Source organism: Procambarus clarkii, chromosome 6 (assembly GCF_040958095.1).
Source record: "Procambarus clarkii isolate CNS0578487 chromosome 6, FALCON_Pclarkii_2.0, whole genome shotgun sequence".
Taxonomy (NCBI): Eukaryota; Metazoa; Arthropoda; class Malacostraca; order Decapoda; family Cambaridae; genus Procambarus; species Procambarus clarkii.
In genome coordinates this window covers 28,456,900-28,474,369 of record NC_091155.1, presented here as the reverse complement: position 1 = coordinate 28,474,369, position 17,470 = coordinate 28,456,900, and the positions used below count along the sequence as shown (strand labels likewise).

The window sequence follows — 17,470 nt, the reverse complement described above, 5'->3', positions numbered from 1 at the left end:
TTACCCGTTCATAGCGACCTGTTTGACTTATAACAGGCATGTTTTATGCAAACAAGCAGCGAGGTTAAAAGGGCACTCGTGCTTAGTTTTGAGTAATTTTCGCTCTCACTTTTCTTTAATTCTTGCGCCTCCACGAAGAAGTATTGCAACCGGAATCTCATTCACAAAAATTGAATCACAAAATGATTGCAAATGCTCAAGTATGTAGTTCAATACTATTTAGCTTGACGCCTTGAGAACCAGACATGACGGATGCTGATAGTTTGTAATTATACACACGTACTATTTAGGGCAACTAAAAATGTGACTACTAATTAGGTCAATGTGAAACTTTTAGTTTGACGAGCCCGACAATTTTTAGATTTTAGGCGGTGTGACAATGATAATTTTTGTGTATCTGTAACTAATGAACGGGCTGAAGTGAGAATGACGCGTCACGAGCCATAGTTTCACACAATCAAATACAAATATGACTTCCCTCCCCACCTGTAATGTCAGTACAGTATTTAACTTACACATGGTGTACCTGACCAGGAGGGTGGGCTGCGCATGTCGTGGCAAGCAGGTCATCCCATCAAGTGGCTCAGTGCAGCAGGACGTCGCCAAAGCAGTTACCTGCAACAATATTTGGGTCTCCCCTATACAGAAAAATACCCAAACCTAAAATTATACTTTAATCCTGAAGTTCCCCCTATTGGCTGTACAACTTTAATCGTCAAGAAAGCATGCTCAAACGGTCTATTATTTGAGAACTTTTTGTTAACTGCAATTTTATTCGAATTGGAGCATGGAAAACAATATCCACTATCTTTCTAGGAAATAATGCTTACCATGATTGTGCAACAAACAAGGCAACCTCTTATAAAAAAAAACAAAGTTGAAAGCAGAGACTATAGCTACTCTTTTAGGCCTTCAGCCTTAATAGGCAAAACTGTGTGTTTTGTTCAAACCAGGATATACACTTCATGAAATCTGTACAGGAGAATCTATATAAAAGGATAAGTGGGGCACGTAATAAGATATAAATGTATCCTCCTTGAAGGAGGTATACCCGGTTCTACTGTGAACTTGTTGCCCTATTCCAATATTAGGCGTAAAGATGGTAGAAATACAGCCCGTCCTCACAAGCTAAAGCTAAAAAAGTGATTCCATGCACCCGCCAACCCCCCTCCCCCCGCTGTTTTATGAGACAGTTTACACACGACTAATAAATGACGACGTCCGAACATTTCCGGGCTGACGACTTTTGTTAGAACCACAACGCTGTAAATGCTTCACCCACTTCCTACAAATACAAAAATCACCATGATAACCTAAACACTTAACCTAACCAATGCCTAAATATGCAAATATAATAATAATCATTAATATTTGAGAAAATTCCCGTTTTGAATGGACACCATGTTAAAATTTATGAATGCGTCTTTGGGATCGACCGCTGCATGGAATGGACTTAGAGGACGGGTTGAGAAATAGGCGGCATCAACCTCTTCCCCCCCCCCCCCACATCCTTTCAAAAATGTTACTTTCGAGTGCAGGCGTTGTACCTGCTCCTCACTGCCCTCTGAACTGTACCTGCAGCCTTGCCACTGGCTGGCTGGCATTCACCCAAAATATGGTTGTAATTACCGGATGATAAAACTTTTTATTTGCATTTATACAAACTATCTGTGAAGAGGACCAAAAACTTTCTCGAATCTAGCAAGTTTTGATTCGTCTCGACATCATGTCTTCCATAAAACAGACTGCGTATTGGTGCAAGTTTAACAAATCATGATTGTTGCGTGGTTAGCAAAGACCTGTCGTTTGCCGCACAGCAATCTAGAATTACCAATAGGGAGAAATTTATGCATAGCAGGAATCTTTTTAGATTGCACAGTGCAATCGTTATTATTTATTGTAAATGCAACTGATTTCAGAATAGTGTCGCCTTTCATAACAGCGAATTTGCCTTGCTTTACCTCAAAAAAAAAAGTTTTGTAAATTACGTTATCAGTTATTTGATATCGACAGTAATTATACAACTACATAAACTAAGCCATCAGTCACAAGACTAGTCGCTAGTAACTAGAAACTTTTAATCTGTCTTATCTCTTATCTACCCGAACCTTCACAAGTGTTTGTTTAACAATCTGATAATGGCGCAAGGCTACCCCAGATATCATGCACTACCATTAGACTTTTCAAATTTGAGAATTTGTATTTTAGATTTTGTGTAATCTCAAATACGTGGAAAAGAAGTTCCAGCAAGTTAAATTGAAGACTATTGTACTAATCTACAAATATATATTTTAACAAATATGGCGATTCCATAATTTCAATACTAACGATTAACATTCTTGGAAGGGAAAGCATACATTTTGGGGCACAACATTTTGCACAATTAACCGACTCTTGCTTTTTTTTTTAATATTCGTTACCAATATATTTTAATTAAATTTATCAAAACTACCAATAACAAAATTTAAGCGATTTGTCATTTTATCCTATGGGAAGTTGCCAGTCACATCCAATCAAAGACCTCTGAAAAATTCCATCATATTAATCGTCAGATTTATTCTAAACAGGAGGCGGGATAGCTAAAACCCTTCTTATACCAGGTCACTAAACAGCATTATGTTTATAATAGTGACACCTTGCCTGGAGGTTATTCTTAGCCACTAAAACAAAGAACTTCCTGTGGACATGCTTCCTATGCAGCAAGTCGCGTTCTGTGCAGCGTATTTCAAAAGCAAACACTCCCAAACTAAACTGTACGTTTGTAGTTTACCAAGTATACTTTTATAAATTGTACTAAATTCTTTCACCGAACTGAAAAACACACACATTTGGGCAAATAAATTTTAATTTGATCAGTTTGAATTAATTAGGCTAGCTATATTGGATAGAGTTGGTTCAGGATGTATGAAACTAGGGGTTGTTATTTTTCAGTGTAAATTAAACGTTGCTAGAACAACTTCTAGATTAAGCGAGGTTTGGTAGTTTGAAATCTGAGCAAGGACGAGTTTGATCCAAAGCACCACTGAGAAATAAGGAACTGATCTCCCGCGAGAACTCTTGCCTCACTTTCTCTTAATTCAGTTAGATATGTTTAGTTACCAGGCAACCCAGGAAGGTACCCTAGTTCCCAATACCGGTATCTAACTAACTTTAATGCCAGTTTCCGCTACAAGGAAAAACGCCTGACAAGCACACTAGCGACCTAACATGTTACCTTGAGAAAAGCTGGTAGCTGCCTTCACAAGATACTCGCTCTCTCATTTGGTAAATTTAGTAAATGGCGAAAGGTCCGAGATAAGTCATCTTTGGAATTTACTATTTTGTCCAGAGGAGTAAGTAAGAAGCCTAAATATAAAACGGCTTACACTTTGCCAATTTTTGGGCTAGTAATCCATTTTATATTTCTAAATACAAACATTAGTTTATGGGTCTGTTTATTCAAGCCTTGGATAATAAAAAATATAGCTAGTATAAGGCCTTTTCTACTCTAGTAAAGCAGGTCGAAAAAGGTAGCGTTATTTAATTAACTACGGCTATCTTTAGTGACCTAGCGAAATTTAATTTTTCACTGGTCTGTTTTATACTAATTAGATTTTCCCAATTTTATTCGAACACATTAAAACTTCAATACAATCGCCGGCATCATAACATTTCTACAGGTGCAATGATGTTTGCCAATTCTAGTTTATTCTTCTTCTCCCCTTTGGTGTAAAACCACCAAGAACGCGTTTTGACACCCGAAGGTGGATTCCATCTCTGGCATCGCCACCCATCTAGTTGAACATGTGCGTTACACGTGTACTGTCACCTTCAAAAGAGGAAGGCGAGAGCGCAGAGGACAAAGTAATTAGTTTTCATTGCGACTAATTAAACAAGAGCTACATGTCCATCTACGAACCTGTACGTTTCTGTCCTTTTGGGTTTTATTAACTCGCTTTATTAGCACTGCAAACTGAGCTGGTATTCAGAGATGAGAAATGGCTTGCTAAGAGTCTAGATGATCGTGCAGCAGCATACAAAATGAAGGCTGCATAGTTAACTTGGCAGCAAGTACGTGTGGTCACAGGTGGCTGCCAAGCTCCGGCTGCGCCAGTATTCAGTGTTGCTTAACCCGTTTCCTGTCAATGGACACTAATTTGGCAATTGTCTACGCGTCATACCACACCTCTACTAGATATCTATTGCTTCAAGTCTTTGCATCAACCATTTATTTAAACATATGTAGCCTATTAATGCAAGTTTTGCTGAACAAATTAGAATTCTGGTTCGAGGCTAACTATAATACTTGTCAAGATTTTTCGACAAGGTTTAACAATGTGTAATCCACAAGAAGTTGAAAATCAAACATTTAAGTTTCTTATTGTGTTCGCTCGCATCGCCAGATTACTGTCCACCAGCATGAAGCCATGATACGATTTGTCTTACAAAGCCATCCGAATCAACCCCGAACTTTATAAACCGACCTGAACCTCGCCACTTTCTGGTGTAACCCACATGAGCCTGTAAAGTTAAGACATCAACCTAGTTGAACGTAGTTTTATATAGGAAAGGAATACGTGTGTTTTCGCCTCGGATCAAACTTTTATAAATAATCCTCCGGGATTTATAGAAGGTAGAAAGTGTGTTACCCAAGGTTCAGTCCCTAAACTCGGTGAAGGTACGTACACAAGACCACTAGTGTTACTTTGATACCTATAATGACATTCTCCATAATGGGATTATTAAGTAACCTATTAAAGCACTCATTGACGCAGATATGTATATTTATACACATGCATTACATATATAAATTATTTGTATAACTTTAATGCACAAAGAAATATAATGGGTTGGGCAATGCGTCACAGAAGTGATTACCTCTCCATATTTTCATTTAAATTTTCATCCTTGGCAAAATTACGTCTTATCATATTCAACCTTTCGAATAAGTGTCGTTCATTGAACGAATTTGTCCCTTTATGTACTGAAAACTACTGCGTGGTTTAACGCGAAAACTTTCCACTCCATGACCTATCCAAACCCAAACGATATTGCCGGCATAAATCTTATCTGTCCAATTTACCCTTCCACTATAAACATTTTAGTAGTTATAAGGATGACACCCATATAAAAAAGTTAACATACATCGCTTTATTTATTTAGTCTAATTTCATAGATAAACAAGGGGAAAAAAATTAAAATCACAATCGGGCAAGAGGTGACAAGGAATCTGCAGGTGCCGTCTGGCACGTGTGGCGGGCAGCCAGACTGGGTCGTCTGGCAGCGGGATCATCACTGTGTACCCTGATCAGTGGCGACGGCCCTATCACAACAGCCTCGCGGTAAAAGTTATATCAACGGTAAATAAAAATAAAAGTAAATGCTGCGCATTCATTTATATGCAAGGTTCAATGGGTTACCTGTAAGATACTGCAGGCTTTGGAGATTACTAGGCACAATCTCGTAAATCCACTGACACGCCTAGTTTGTAAAAACTACATCTAAGATTTACAGAAAAGCTTTAGATCCCAGGGCAATTTGAGTAGTATGTAGATTTCCTTATAAATAATAATCGAATAAAACCTGAAGAGCCCCTTGGGACAATTAAAAACCATTCCAGGTAATAACGTCTGAAAAATAAAAAGATAATCTTGTTTTTAACTTCTTAATTTCATGAGCTATTTGCTAATATTAACAATCTCCAAACCCATATGAATAACACCTACTTTAACTTTGGACACTACATAGACCAAAGACTTGTCCCTCTCGCTTGTCAAGAACCTATTATACTATCCTTCCTTCCCGCAAAGTTTACTAAATACCAAAGGTAATACCTGCACAATTAACTGGTGCAACATATTCTTCAGTATAGACTCAAGAGGTAAGAGCAAGTGTTCAAAATAATAAAGACTTTAATTTACATTTTTAATTTCGAATAAGCATAACATGTAGCCGTGCTTTTATAATTATTACATGAAAAATTATCTTTTAGAGGTTAAATACTACTAAAATAAATACTAAAAATACTATTATCGATTGGTAAAGCATATGGATCCCCTTTACAGAGATACAAACACTGGTACAGTAAAATAATTTATAAACTTTGATTTTACGAGGAATCTAGCGTAAGTACGTTTAGAACGCCAAAGGTTTTCCATACACATACAACTTAGTTGGAATCTAATGGTTTGTTGCCGTTTACAGGCGGCATCTTTCATTCAGACTACAGTGATATTACAAATATATTACATATGGCTTAAATTACATTAAGCAATAAAAGCCGAAACCCTAAATATTTTTATCCAGTTTCAAATGAACTTGCAAAACATATACATTAATAAAACAAGAGCCAAACTATCCTACTACGCTATAAAAATAAAATTCCAGAAACAAAATTAAGAGCACACTGAAAACTACCACATAGTCTAATGGAATCTAAATACTCTATGTATTGAACTTTGTGTACCATTAATTAAATGTAATACAAACTTTAAATTTAAATGACACTCAAGCCATGCGCAAGGGAAAGAATGCGAAAAAATTCTTTTCCGAGAAGTTTTACATTAGGAAACGTGGAGTAATAGTGTCAGCATTCTGTCTAGACTGACATAGTCAGTAAAGCTATATTGAATTTATACAGAAAGATATTTCTAAATACACAGAAATCAAAATGGCGCGAAATATAAATGAAAATTCATTTTGAGTAGCGAGGGGATTTGAAATCAAAAATATATTTGAAGCTTGCTAGGTAGATAACTGGCTGTGTAAACTTAGGTTCTTTCAAATTTCCGCCCTGCTACAACTATTTTTCTCTGCTATATTTCTACTTAGTATTGGCACTGTATACTGAATCTTACTAAATCATGCTGATTAGTGACTCAAGAGTACCCATTTATGACTTTCTAATATGTAGCTGCCCACTGTACTAACATCAGTACTGTGCTATATTTACAATAAATTACAAAACCACCTGTATTTTTCCTGTAAATAAATACAAATAAGCAAGCTATGATTCACGACGAAGGCAGCGACATTTAGTTAATAATTTACGCCACAATTAGTCAATGGTAATTATAAGAATTGTCATAGGAATAAAACATGTTGGCTCCAACTACAGCACTGTACTTCCTTCCACTGCCAAGAAATGGAAATGCTTGCCAATTTCAATGTTTATGCTACCCGTCAACAAGCCTACAAATCCAATAGTTATTTAGTTTGGTTGTTTATATATTAAGGTTCATACTAATCTTCAACATGCAAGGAACAGATACATTTAATGTACCAAATTACGAAGCTATTTACCAGCGTAACAATTCCGGCGCTTAAGTGAAATTTAAAGCATCACAATATTGAGGGTTCCACGGATTAATTAAACCTCGACAGGTTAGGCAAACAAAGTGTGAAGCTTGCAAAGTCCGATATCCTGTAGTGCTACACAGCCCGTTAACATGCTGACGTCGACATAGGAAGAAATATTCTACCATCATGTATAAAAGGCATAAGAGGTGCAGCATACGCTTGCGGAGGTGTCTAGTGGCACTGGTGCCAGCGGCCACATTCTTGGCGCCCTCATCCGCCGCCTCTATCTGCCCCAATGCCACCATACCTGAACTAGGCAGAGGAAATTTCCATCGAGTCGCGCGGTCAGTTGCCAAAAGCAAATCTGACAAATATAAACCTATTAGAATCAAATAAATGATTCCGAGATAATTGAACATGTACTAGGCTTCCAATAAATAATGTACTGTACGTTGAAAATTAAAACTTCAACTCATCAGCGTAATTGGAAAATTGTTTTTTTTTTTAGCTGTCAAAGTCATCGGGAAACCATGTTATGGTCAAGTAGTTGCCAAAACTGTGAACAACAACCTCTTAGCCTGCAAGAAGTTTCTATTCTTAATTCATCGGTATTAGGCTACCAACATTTATGTCACCACAGTAAAATATTCATGTGTATGAAAAAGATTTAAAACGTATCATGAATAACATTCACACCGTTACTTCCAATGAGCTACTGAAAATAACTTTAGCAATAACTTTACAATGTGGCCGTGTTCACTCCACAAGCAGCCAACATACTAGTCAATCCCCAAGGTCAATCTAGCTGGCACACGTGTAGTACCCTCCCGCCGTGACGTAAACAAAGACGATACCAAAATACTGACCGGATACAAGAGTTAATTAAAACTTCCAAACGTGTATTAAAATTAAAATCTGTATACATCTGTAGTGCCATATACACAAACGTTCTATTCTATTGGAAAGCATTAAGTTTCAGAAGGACAATCTTCTAGTCATTAACACCACTGCTATAAATACTCACGAGACTTTGTAACGAGGTTCAGCAACACAAGTACCAACTACTTTTGACATTACCAAAACTTTCATAACCTGTCGAGTACCGGCGCTATTTTTGTTCAACTCGCCCATATCTTGCATAGTTGAAGGATGTCCAATAAACTCCTTATGTAAGAGGCAAAACCTCAAATCTAACCGTCAAAGTAATTGTTGTTGGCTTGTAGGGTCCTAGCCTTCCACACAGCCTTCCCGGCTAGGTGCCTTTTGATAATTACTTACTTGTGGGGTCCTAAACTTAGGCCCACCAAGGAGGGTTTGCAACTGGTGTCAGCTGGTCGAGATGAAGACAAGAAGGAATACTGCCTATATCTGTGCCCGTATACGGAAGAAACTACGCGAGTTTTGTCGTGCAGGAGTGAACACAGTATGGGCGAGCGGGGATAATAGTGTTTGAAGTTAATGTTACGCACATGATAAACGATGGGTCCTTCCCCCTTCCTCCAGCACTGGACGACCTAGCTCAAGTTGATTGGAAGTGGAGACGCTTTAGTAACTATCACGAATTTGAGGGAAGTGAAAACTGATTAGCTCACCACAAATTTAAATTACTTAGCTTAAGGAATATCTAGAAAAATTAAATTTTTGAACCCATTAAGTTTTTAAAGGAATTAACCTTTAAAGGAACCAACCTTTTTGCCATCGCTCACAGGAAGGGGGCGGAGGTTCATAAACAAAAGCTGCTGAGGTGCATGGGCCATCAGTTCATACACGTTTCCCACATTATGGTTATTGCCACTAAATTTTACCCCCCCCCCCCTTTTATAATTAATATTTTGTAATTTTTTTGATCTCCATACTCGCACAATACAATCATTGGTTGGGTTAGGCTACATGCTGGTTATGTACGATTAGGTTACACTTCAAAATCTGTACGTGAATCATCTACCGTACATTGTGACCTATAACCATTAGAGCCAATATCATGGGAATTTAGGCCTAGCGAGTAACGAGGGGGAAATATATTGTTTGTGCGAATGGAGAGGCGACAGGTCAGGCTAAATGTACAAAAGTCCAAGCTATACATCATTCTAATCTACTGTAAAGCAAGATAATTATCAAGAGAAAGCGCCAAGCAGGTACTTATCTGAAGTAGGTGATGACGTAGTGGCGCCACCACTTACTGTGGGCGTGTTATCCTCAGAGGTTCGCCAATTTAGATTTCAAGCCCAAACCCGAGCGAATGCGCTAATGCCACAAAATATTTAATAGGAAGAGTAGGTCGTTTTCACCACCAAACACTATTAGACAGCTACTAGCCTTCCCTGAAAACTTCACCAGGTTCAATTGTATAGACCTAAAACACCAGCCACACAGACATTACATTACAAAGCCATTAAAAAATAAAAAGAAATAATGAACAGCAGAAAGGATACATTGTAATTTCCTCAAAACAATATCATACAGAAACCATATCAAACTGAAGCTTAATACCTGTGAATAACTTTTAGATCCTGCTAATATTTCGGCGACTTAATTAGCCTATGACGTTATATCCCCCCCCCCCATGAAAAGCAGAGGTAAAATAAAAACCAATTTACATTTTTTATTACAATTCTGTTTTATTTTTTCAGATAAACAAACTGGCTCCGAAAGCTGTACTGTTGTACTGTGATGTCGCCGGCGTCCTTCACACTGCACATGTTTCGTCTCATTCCATATTCTAACATTCAAGTCCTGCGCTGGACAAATTCTGCGCTACTATATTGTCACTTTATGCACGTTCACTGTGTACTCACTTAAGTCATGAATATTGAAAGTATACATGCAATACAAATGCTCTATGATATTTGTAAGTTGTGTATATCACTATGAATGTACTCGCCTAGTTCTATTGAGGGGGATTGAGCTTCAACTCTCTAGTCCCGCCTCTCAACTGTCAATCTAAGGGTGTACAGGTTCACCATGTGCGAGTCTTGTCAGTCACTACACGCATAACCTCGCCAAGGAAAAACTACACAGTAGATAATTTTCATAATTAGTCTTCCTGGGAATATAATTATTATGATACATTTGTTAGTTGCAAAGAAACGCAGCTGTTCCACCACCCCGCTGGCGACATCTGAAACTCTCCTCCTTGCCAACCATTGATGTGTTCATAAAAACGCTTAAAACCCCTTACATTTAATGAAATCGTTTCATGAAGATGACAATCATCGTCAAATCATTGTCAAAGATAACAAAATTAATGCCACCCACAATAGACACGCATATGTAAAATGTCAATAAGAGAGAGATGTTTGACAAACTTGGCGCAGGCAGGCCATGTGGGCCAGGGGAAGAGGAGTCAGAGGCCACACAGAGCTGTACTCGCCGACCTCGGCACCATGCTGCCCTTTATTTATTTTTCTCCGCCCGCCAGTAGGAAATGGCAGGGTATATACCAATGACGGGGACCAGCAACTTCATATGCTTATTGTTATCCCCTTAGTCAAGGCTGAGGTTATTCATATGCGGCCACCCATCCAGTTACTTTCTACATCCATCATTCACAGAGAACCTTGCACATATACATTAGTTTTTTTTTTAAACTATAAAAATAAACAAGTGCATAGAAATCATTTTTGTCCAATATTTGTAGCAATAATTAGTAGTCTAAATTTATATTTTTTCACATTTTAATTACATAGATGTATACTGAGGGTAAGTTAGTTTAGTTCATTTACTATGCACCCCATACCCATTGTGATGTTGTGTACCTTGACTTTAGCAAAGCTTTTGATACAGTGCCACATGAAAGACTAATTAAAAAAATAGAAGCTCATGGTATTGGGGGTGCTATATTAACTTGGATTAGGGCATGGCTATTCCAAAGGAAACAGAGTTAGTATAAATGGAGTCAAGTCAGAATGGGATAATGTTGTTAGTGGAGTACCTCAGGGCTCTGTCCTGGGACCTCTGTTGTTTATAATATATATAAATGATTTAGATTCAGGTTTGAGTAGCAACATTTGCAAATTTGCCGATGATACGAAAATCGGTAGGGAAATTAATTCGGAGGAGGACTCACTATCACTTCAAGTTGATCTAGATAGGGTTTTGAAATGGTCAAAGGATTGGCAAATGCAGTTTAATGCTGATAAATGTAAAGTTCTGAGGCTAGGTAATGATGATAGAGTTACAAGATACGAGCTAGATGGTGTTGAGATTGCGAAGTCAGATTGCGAAAGGGATCTGGGAGTTATGATTAGTAAGAATTTAAAACAAAAGGATCAATGCATGAATGTTCGTAATAAGGCGAATAGGACACTGGAATTTATAAATCGAAGCGTTAGTAACAAGACACCTGGTGTGGTTCTTAAGCTATATCTTGCTCTGGTTAGGCCCCATTTAGATTATGCAGTTCAGTTTTGGTCGCCGTATTATAGAATGGATATAAATTCACTTGAACGTGTCCAACGTAGGATGACCAAGTTAATTCCCCAAATTAGAAATCTTTCATATGAAGAAAGATTAACAAAGCTTAAGTTGCATTCACTGGAAAGGCGAAGAGTTAGGGGTGACATGATAGAGGTTTACAAGTGGATGAATGGACATAACAGGGGGGATATTAATAGGGTATTAAAAATATCAACACAAGACAGAACACGAAACAATGGGTATAAATTGGATAAGTTTGTATTTAGGAAAGACTTGGGTAAATTCTGGTTCAGTAACAGGGTTGTTGATTTGTGGAACCAATTGCCGCGTAACGTGGTGGAGGTGGTGTCCCTCGATTGTTTCAAGCGCGGGTTGGACAAGTATATGAGTGGGATTGGGTGGTTACAGAATAGGAGCTGCCTCGTATGGGCCAATAGGCCTTCTGCAGTTACCTTTGTTCTATGTTCTTATGTTCTTATCTTGTGGGCGATAGTGGAAAGGGCTACAAGAGGCGCATAATGGGCTCTAAGGCCTGAATCCCAAAATTTATTTAGCTAAGCAAATTACAGTCTTCATGAGCTAGTTACAAAATTTAATGTACTGTACAGTATATTGTTACATCAGCAATGGGTTCGAGATTAACCGCAAGCGGTCTCCAAGCTAAGCAACTTACATACAAGTTGAGTGTCACGGTTTATATGGTGATCCTGCACACCGGCCCCCCCCCCCTCCAGTGGGCAGCGGTGGAAAGGTTACAATCCCCCACATTTACTTCCTACAATTAGCAAACGGGATATTTGGCTAAAATTTCTACTAGATCATTTTGAATTAAATATTTAAACAAAATTGAAATATGTGTTGGAGAATTCTCCGAATTCGCACATCTTTTTGCACTCCATCACCGTGACGGAGGGTGTGAGTAATGAATAAATAAATGAACAATAAAATGTTAGCTTTGTTAACATTTTATTGTTGGTCTGGTCTACGTGAGAAGCAGCAGCTGGGCCACCACAGGTACTCGGCCGACACAGTTTAGATTAAGGCTTGCTTGTAACATTTAGAAGTTCATCTAACTTATAACCGGCGATGGGAAACGGTTCTGGCGAAGTTGCGTATTGGCCATACTCCCTTAACTCATGGTCACTTGATGGTGTGTCGCCCTGCTCCTTATTGTCCTAATTGCATTGTCCCTCTTACGGTCGTGCATATCCTTCTTGAATGTCCTGACTTCCAGGATGAGCGTGTGTCTTGCTTTCCGACCGCCCCTCGCGGTCACCTGTCCCTCAATAGAATTCTTGATTGATTGGTGAAGATTAAGCTACCCAAAAAAGTGGCACGGGCATGAATAGCCCGTAAGTGGTGGCCCTTTTGAGCCATTACCAGTATCAAGAGCTGATACTGGAGATCTGTGGAGGTGCGACTGCACCCTGCGTGACGGGAGATGTTTCCCGTCAGAATTCTTGGTGATTCGGATACTTTTGACATCGTTCGCCTTATGCATTTTTGTTCTCGTATTGGCATCCTTGGCAATATTTAGCGCCCTCCGATTATTCTGCACATTTGATGGTGCTACATAGCCTTCCCGGTTTGGTGCCTTCTTTTGATAATTACTTATTTACTCATCTAACTTATTTGATGACCCACAGATGTGCAGCATATCCTGCATATTAGCTTGAATATGGGCTGGACGGTAGAGCGACGGTCTCACTTTATGCAGGTCGGCGTTCAATCCCTGACCATCCAAGTGGTTGGGCACCATTCCTCCAAAGCCAAAGTGCATGGGGACATTGTATTAAACCCCAATTAGGTATCAGTGGGAGCCACAGGAACCCTCGAGGATTCAGTTTGATCCCAGTTTGCAATGCTTTTGACCATGTCATGGTGTAGTGGTCTCCAAATGGTTGCCCAGTGTATAGGTTCAAATCCTCCTCCTAGGTCTTACCGATTTCCTCATCAATACATCACGTGAATGCGATTTCTTTGTGCATTGGAATACGTAGTCGGGCCAGACCACGACTGCTGAAGAAATTGTGGAAATCTAGCAAGCACAGCTATTTTGACTTTTAAAGCATTGACATGTTTACTCTACCTTTCCCAAGCCAAATACAAAACAAATCTTATCAATTAACTAGGATTGTCAATAAAATCTTAGTGCATGGAAATTGCCCAAAAATATAGTAAGAAACAAATGGTACACCAAATATCCATGAAAGTAGACAAATAGGAAGCACTCTGCTAGTCAAGTGTCACACATCCCTTTCTTGCATTTTCTTTATTAAACTAGAAAATATCTTTCAACTCTTAGAATATGGTATGTATTTCAGTCCTATTTACCATCACTACTGTAATTTTCTGTGGTCCTCAACCGCATTTCTCAAGTTAAATTGATAGTCTACTAGAAAGTAATAAAAATACTATCAATTAATGAATAGAAGGGAGCATTCAACCCATATGCTCAGCACCAACTGCTTAATTTCCTCGGACACTATCAAATTATAATTTCACTATACATTTATTTCGACAACCTAATATACTACCCAATTACACCCGTTATAACGCGATAAATTCTCACCATCACCCAAGAGTCGGAACAAACTTCACATTCGCAGTCTTTTTTTCCCACTAATTATTCATTCACTTCAGGAGGTTGTCATACAAAGAACAAACATTCCAATACAATGTCTAACAGATCCCCATGGATCAGTGGTGAAACAGACAGACTTGTACCCATGTGCATATGAAGACAAGTCATATTATTGTAATCTTATAAAATTATATTTACTTAGTTTAACAGAGTATAATGACTAAGTAAACTGGTGTTAGGTTAAGATTTTATTCTAAAGGATCCAAGTTACAATCACATTCCATTACAGAATACTGTATAAGCATTAGTATCCATCTTAGGAAGTGCAATACAGTGTTTAAGAATGTTTAAAACTTTAAACAGGAAACATAGGCAATGTTCTATGATATTCTTGTTTTACTATTTACGTCTGCTGCAAAACTATATACATTAAAGAAGCTAGAGTGAAGAACTTTGCAATGGCATGGCAAAGTAATGAGAAACTTAGGTTAAAAGACTGTCAAAGAACTTGTGATAAAAAATTTTGCCAATAAGCATCCTTGAAGCCCAGTGAAACGAGTCAAGCCTAACAGTGGTCCATCAGAAATGTAGGACAGAATGAGAATTGACTGAAGTGTAGGCACAGTCCATCATTGAGAAAAGTGGGAGATACCAGCAGAGATCAAACAACAAATCATGTCAAGATGAGTGCATTGTATTTGGAAAACCCATGAACACTAAAAGCAGAAGGAAGCAAAGTCTGCAAAACAACTTTAGAAACTACCCAGTACCTGTATACCCAAAACATCTCTGGGCAAAGCCTGCCAAAAATTTTACAGACAGCATCCCCACAATACAGCACTGTCACTGGGGTAAACAGTGAAAGGGCTGACAGCCGCTATGGGATATATCCTGCCCAAATCTCCCAATACCAGATCAGGCCCACCCTGCCTTCTGGTCCAAAGACCAAGCCTGGCAGAACTGCCCATACTTGCTGAAAACAACAATTGGCTGCCAGTCAAGAGTGAAAAATTGTGTGCGATCTGAAAACAGCAGAGGAACCAAACTCATATTGAGCAGTGTAGAGTTCATATGGGAGCAAAGTGTTAAAAACTAACAATGAACAACTTTATAGCCTCTCCCATGAAGAGCGAAGACTGCTACGGCAGCTAATGGCACAAACTAGCAGCACCTATTAGGTATTAAAAGTGTTCGAGCCCTCGACTGACTATCAACATCACAAGTTGCAAAGCTTTTCACAACCAACAATGGTCACACACTTGTCAGAATGGTCAGCAAGTTCAAAGAACTTACTACCACTACTAAAACTTAAGGAATCTGAAGCCATAACACAAACAAGCAAAGCACTGTAAGAGTTGAGCAGAGAGTCTAGACCATGTTGACATTCAGGATGCTGCCATGTAGAGTGAGTGTGTGAAAGAGTGAGTGTGTGAGAGAGTGTGAGAGAGTGAGAGAGAGACTGGTGATAGTGGCCAATTGTTTACTCAGTAGTATGCAGATAATTATTTTTCCCAACCAATCCAAGATTTCACTTGCAAAGGAGCATCATGACAGTAGTAATTGGGTATCATATGCTAAAACAACCTCACTGAACAAACCACGTGCCCCAACTACCGTAGTTGTACGTCACTTTGTGCAACTTCAATTTTAGAAATGTACCAATATTCAAACCATATGCAGCACTTGCAAATTTTAAATGACCAAACCACCATAGATCAAGTTATTTAGATATCTAGAATGATAAAAGTTAAAATTTGGCCAGATTTATTAAATATAAATTAGAAATAAAATAATAAATTGTTCCAACACTAACACCCCACCTACACACTAACACAGGCTCCCCGATACAATACTAGTATTTCAACGAGGTCGACAAGTTGCACTCGCAAAAATGAAAATGAGCAAACTGTACTCACCAGCCCAGGATGCTGACATGATGTGCACAATCGGAGATTCGGGTTTGTTCACATGGTGGTTGAGGATTTTCTTCATCTGAGAGTAGGAACAGAAGTAAATTGCCCGAGAGGGGGCAACCCCAACCAGGTTGGGACCAAGACCTCGGAATAATGCCCGTGGTCCCTCAACTTCAACTATGTATCTGTGTAGGAATAAGAGATAAAGGCTTTTAATCAAAGTTAAGAAAATGCATTCAATGCAGTCAATATACTGTAATTATCAATGGAAGGAAATTCAATTTCTTGTACATAATCTATCTCCCAACTCCAAGCACGTGAGATATTGGGTAATGATACCCAATATCTGACTGCCAGTGTAATCGACTGCCAGTCAAGTTTGACATTTTAGACGTCTCCTTTTTTACCCTATTTTGTATTTTTTATTTTGTAGAAAATAACAATAAATAACCCTTTTAACAATAAGGTGTGGAAATATTTTCCATGAAAGATCCCACTCTTTCCATCCAATGATTTTGTTTAAATTATCATCAAGTTTAGTTACATGCAGAATTCAATAATCAAATTATCTAACCGATTATCATTACAGTTTTCCCATTTACCATTACATCCCATGCATTATTCATGATCTTCACTCGCACACAAAAAAAAAAAAACCACACACAGCAACATATGTTAGGGGAGACATAATTACCACCTAAAAAATTCTCAGAGGAACCGACAGGGTGGACAGACCTTATTTAGCATGGGCAAAACACACAAAAGGGTGGGACACTTGTGGAAACTTGGTACTCAAATGAGCCACAGACAATTAGAACTTTCAGTATCAGAGAGGGGGAACCAAAGAGCCGAAGCCTCACCCTCGGAAGCACAACAAGGCTTATTCAACTAGGGGAGAGCGCGCGCACACACACACACACGAACTTTTTCAGTGTCAGAGTAGTTAACGAATGGAATGCATTAGGCAGTGATGTGGTGGAGGCTGACTCCATACACAGTTTTAAATGTAGATATGATAGAGCCCAGTAGGCTCAGGAATCTGTACACCAGTTGATTGACAGTTGACAGGCGGGACCAAAGAGCCAAAGCTCACACCCCCCCCCCCCCCCCCCCCCGCAAGCACAAGTAGGCGAGTACACACACACACACACACACACACACACACACACACACACACACACACACACACACACACACACACATTTCAAAAGAAAAGAACCTACCTTCCTAGGCCTAATACACACTATCTAATGTTTAATATACAGTAGTACATTTACAG

At 38.7% G+C, this 17,470-nt stretch overlaps 1 protein-coding gene across 2 annotated transcripts in view; it reads right to left on the bottom strand.

Annotated features, from left to right (window-relative positions):
* Rim2 (replication in mitochondria 2) overlaps positions 1-17,470 on the bottom strand; it is a 46,513-nt gene that overhangs the window by 22,865 nt on the left and 6,178 nt on the right. For both annotated transcript variants that reach the window (XR_011223362.1, XM_045736053.2), the window contains exon 3: positions 16,195-16,376. Coding sequence is in view for 1 of the 2 variants with exons in the window: in XM_045736053.2 (XP_045592009.1) it covers positions 16,195-16,376 (182 nt within the window). In the remaining variant the exon portion in view is untranslated. The remainder of the gene's footprint in view (positions 1-16,194; positions 16,377-17,470) is intronic.